This window comes from Cariama cristata, unplaced genomic scaffold (assembly GCF_000690535.1).
Source record: "Cariama cristata isolate BGI_N322 unplaced genomic scaffold, ASM69053v1 Scaffold41494, whole genome shotgun sequence".
Taxonomy (NCBI): Eukaryota; Metazoa; Chordata; class Aves; order Cariamiformes; family Cariamidae; genus Cariama; species Cariama cristata.
In genome coordinates, this window is record NW_009614256.1 from 1 (window position 1) to 3,054 (window position 3,054).

Genomic DNA, 3,054 nt, shown 5'->3' on the forward strand with positions numbered 1-3,054 from the left:
CCGTTCCACACCTGTATCTCCCGCAAATAACCATCACACAAAGGCTGTCACGTTAAATAATTAAATAATATGAAACAGCACCAACGACTAGGTAAAAATTCAGTAAAATACTGGAATGTTTTTTTTAAGAAGGATGGCGGTTAAACGTACAAAGGCCAGAAGCGGGCTGGTCTCACACCACACACCGCTGAACCCTGGCACGCCAACCCTGGCCTTCATTCCGCCTCTCCTGGAGCTGGCAAACGCTTGGCAGCAGGAACACCCCCAGGTCACCGTACGGGGGTCACGCCGACCGGGCTGGCCTCTCCGAGCCCAGGTGCTTCTTGTTAGGGGGGTCTGCGAGGGATTACACAGCCTGGACACACATGGGAGCTCTGCCCATCCGTCAGGCAGAAAAGCTGATGGCATCAGTCTGTGGCCAACTGGCAGGCAGACAAAGAAGGAAAGAGGTTTCTTACTCCCTACAGCTGGCATGTGTGCAACTTCCCTCCGAGACCTGTGAGGTTTAAGTAGTTAGAATCTAAGGGTTGTAAGAAAGGACGCAAAGATGAGTTCAGGGACTTTAATCTTTTTACTAAGTTTAGGGCATAACTTTAGCAAAATGCAGTCATTATGTGAATGTTTACAACTGCAATAAATTAGACTGGCAGCATACAGGGATCAAATATCTAAGCATTTCCAGAGTTCAGGTTAGAGCAAACATTAATCAAATATTAGAAATAAAATATAATTTTAAATTGCTGAATTCTGAAGTAAATTCTGTTAACCTGTCAGGCTGAACTATCATTAACAGTTTATTCTAGCCTTAAAGGTGTGGATAATTTTAGAGTGAAGAATATGACACGCTTCTGTCCATTTAAAAATATTTTATTATAAGGTGCCACGTTCCAACTTTTCCAGCTTTGGACCTTCACTGCGCCGGTACACACACCTAAAGAAGTGATCGTTGTTCCTTGTAAAGTTTTCACAGCGGTCTCCATTTTACTCATAGATTCTTCTTGGCTCACGCAGAACAACACCACCCTCCTTGATAGCTTTCTCGAATTCCTGAATCTTGTTTAAAAGATAGAGAGACAAATAAATACAGAGAAAAGCCATCAGCACCAAAATATCAGCAGGGACAGGTTATGTGGAGGGGCAGAGGGTAACAGCCTCTCTGAAGCACAATGCCAGGAACTGCAGCTTGTCAAAGCTACCCTTTTGAGCGTTGCAAGAAGGGATTGTCAAGCCACATAAGAAAATTAATGGTGAAGAGAGAGTAAAAATAATGCCTAAAAAGGAATAAAGAGCCAAGTAAGTGTAAGGAGATGGGTACTTGCCGAGTCACATCGATATTCCCAGGGGATAACAGCTTTAAAGTTCACAAAGTTGATTCCTGCTTCCAAACAGCGCTGTGCCATTACGCGGCCAAGGTTTCTGCATGCTGCTACTCCCTTGGGACTGTATAGGTGTCTCTTGATGGCCCACTCTCGGGTAGAGGCAGACACCACAACATCCCCATTAGAGCGCTCAACAAAGGCTTCTACATAATGCTGTGTCCGCTCAAGCCGTAATCTGAGTGAAGGAAAGAAATAACATGGGATTGTGATGTCTTTTCCAGATGTAAAGAGAGAACACATTCAAACGCTTAAATGCGTACGTGACTCACTTTATGAAATAAAATTGAATGTACTAGAACTATTGATATAATAATTAAGTCTGCTTTTAATATCTAGGTTTGTGCTTATTAGGACATAAAATAGGACTCATATTACCAGTTCAGAGTAAATTCCAAGAGCAACTTTTCACCAGTTACTCAACTGCACAGTCCTACGCTGCCTCACGCCAGCACTCACTCCAAACCAAGCCCTGTACACCCGCACAGTGTGCTATGGGTGCATATGAGCTAGATCAGGGAAACTGCTCCAGCAGAAATGTTAACTTTAGGTTCGCTAGGCAGTCTCTTAAAGGCTTGCGCATACACAGCAGGTAACAACTTGTCAGGATCCACAAGTGGTCAAGCAGTGCTTCATAAGCCGTAAGACATAACCACAGAGTACTAGGAGCAACTATTTCTTTTGTTCAGACAAGATCAGATTTCCAGGCATGAATAAACTGGACGTGGTTCTACCCTCAAGAATAAAATAATGACTTTGAATCCCCAGCTTAAAACGAACTTATTTTCCAGAGGACAAGCAATCAGCATTTTCTAAAAATCAAACAAAAAATAACCACCACCACCCCCCTCAAACGGACTATTAACGGTGCCTCAAATAAAGCAATGATGCATGGTCAGCACAGGAGAATCCTAAGTTAAACAGAGTTGCTTAAGCAATATTACTGCTACCTTAACAACAGATGGAAAGATCTTCAATGCATATGCTAACTTTCACATGATGCTAGCCTCGCGTCCTCTGAACGCAGAAGATACCTGTTGATTAACAACTAGAGGGGCAACTGGTTCAGCAACCCAAAAAGCCCATTTTGTAGAATTTCCACCTGGTGGGGTTCTGGGTTTTGGTTTTGTTTGGTTTGGATTTTTTTCTTTTGGAGTTGTCATTTCTGCTGGTGACTTTCTGACTCACCTATGCCAGAATTCACGCTTTGGCCACGTTGTCTTCCAGCCACGTTCCTTCCTAGCCAGGGCCAACTGCTCCAAGTTCCGAGGATTCCTGTTAGTGAAGTCTGGAGCAACAACCTCATTTTCGCTTGTGTCCACTTCGGTCTCAGTTTTGAGACTGGCTGTACTTGATGCGAAACGAAGACCTTGGGGGAAAGCAGGAAATAAAATCCTAGACTTTAAAAATATGTATATATAGTGCAAACAGTAAAATTAATACAATACAGAATGATGCAGCTTGTAAAAGTTAGCAGGGCAAAATCAGCTATTTTTTTTTAAACGCTAAATAGATGGATTACTAGAGCCTAACCTGTTTCTCCAATTTATGAGGTGAACTGTAAGCTAAAAATGAAAAGTGTATTAATTTTTAACACCGGTTCAAAATTGATGCGTAAAACAAACTTACGCATGACTAGAAGGTTCCTAGGATTAAGACTCTACAAAATACTGAAATT

General features: G+C 42.4%; 1 protein-coding gene across 1 annotated transcript; it reads right to left on the bottom strand.

Annotated features, from left to right (window-relative positions):
* Positions 1–981: 981 nt before the first annotated feature.
* MRPL18 (mitochondrial ribosomal protein L18) lies at positions 982–2,745 on the bottom strand (the record flags this gene model as incomplete). The annotated part of the gene is made up of 3 exons (XM_009699328.1): positions 982–1,053; positions 1,320–1,554; positions 2,565–2,745. Coding segments are annotated over 3 exons (488 nt in total), but the record flags the coding sequence as incomplete, so codon positions are not given.
* Positions 2,746–3,054: the final 309 nt, after the last annotated feature.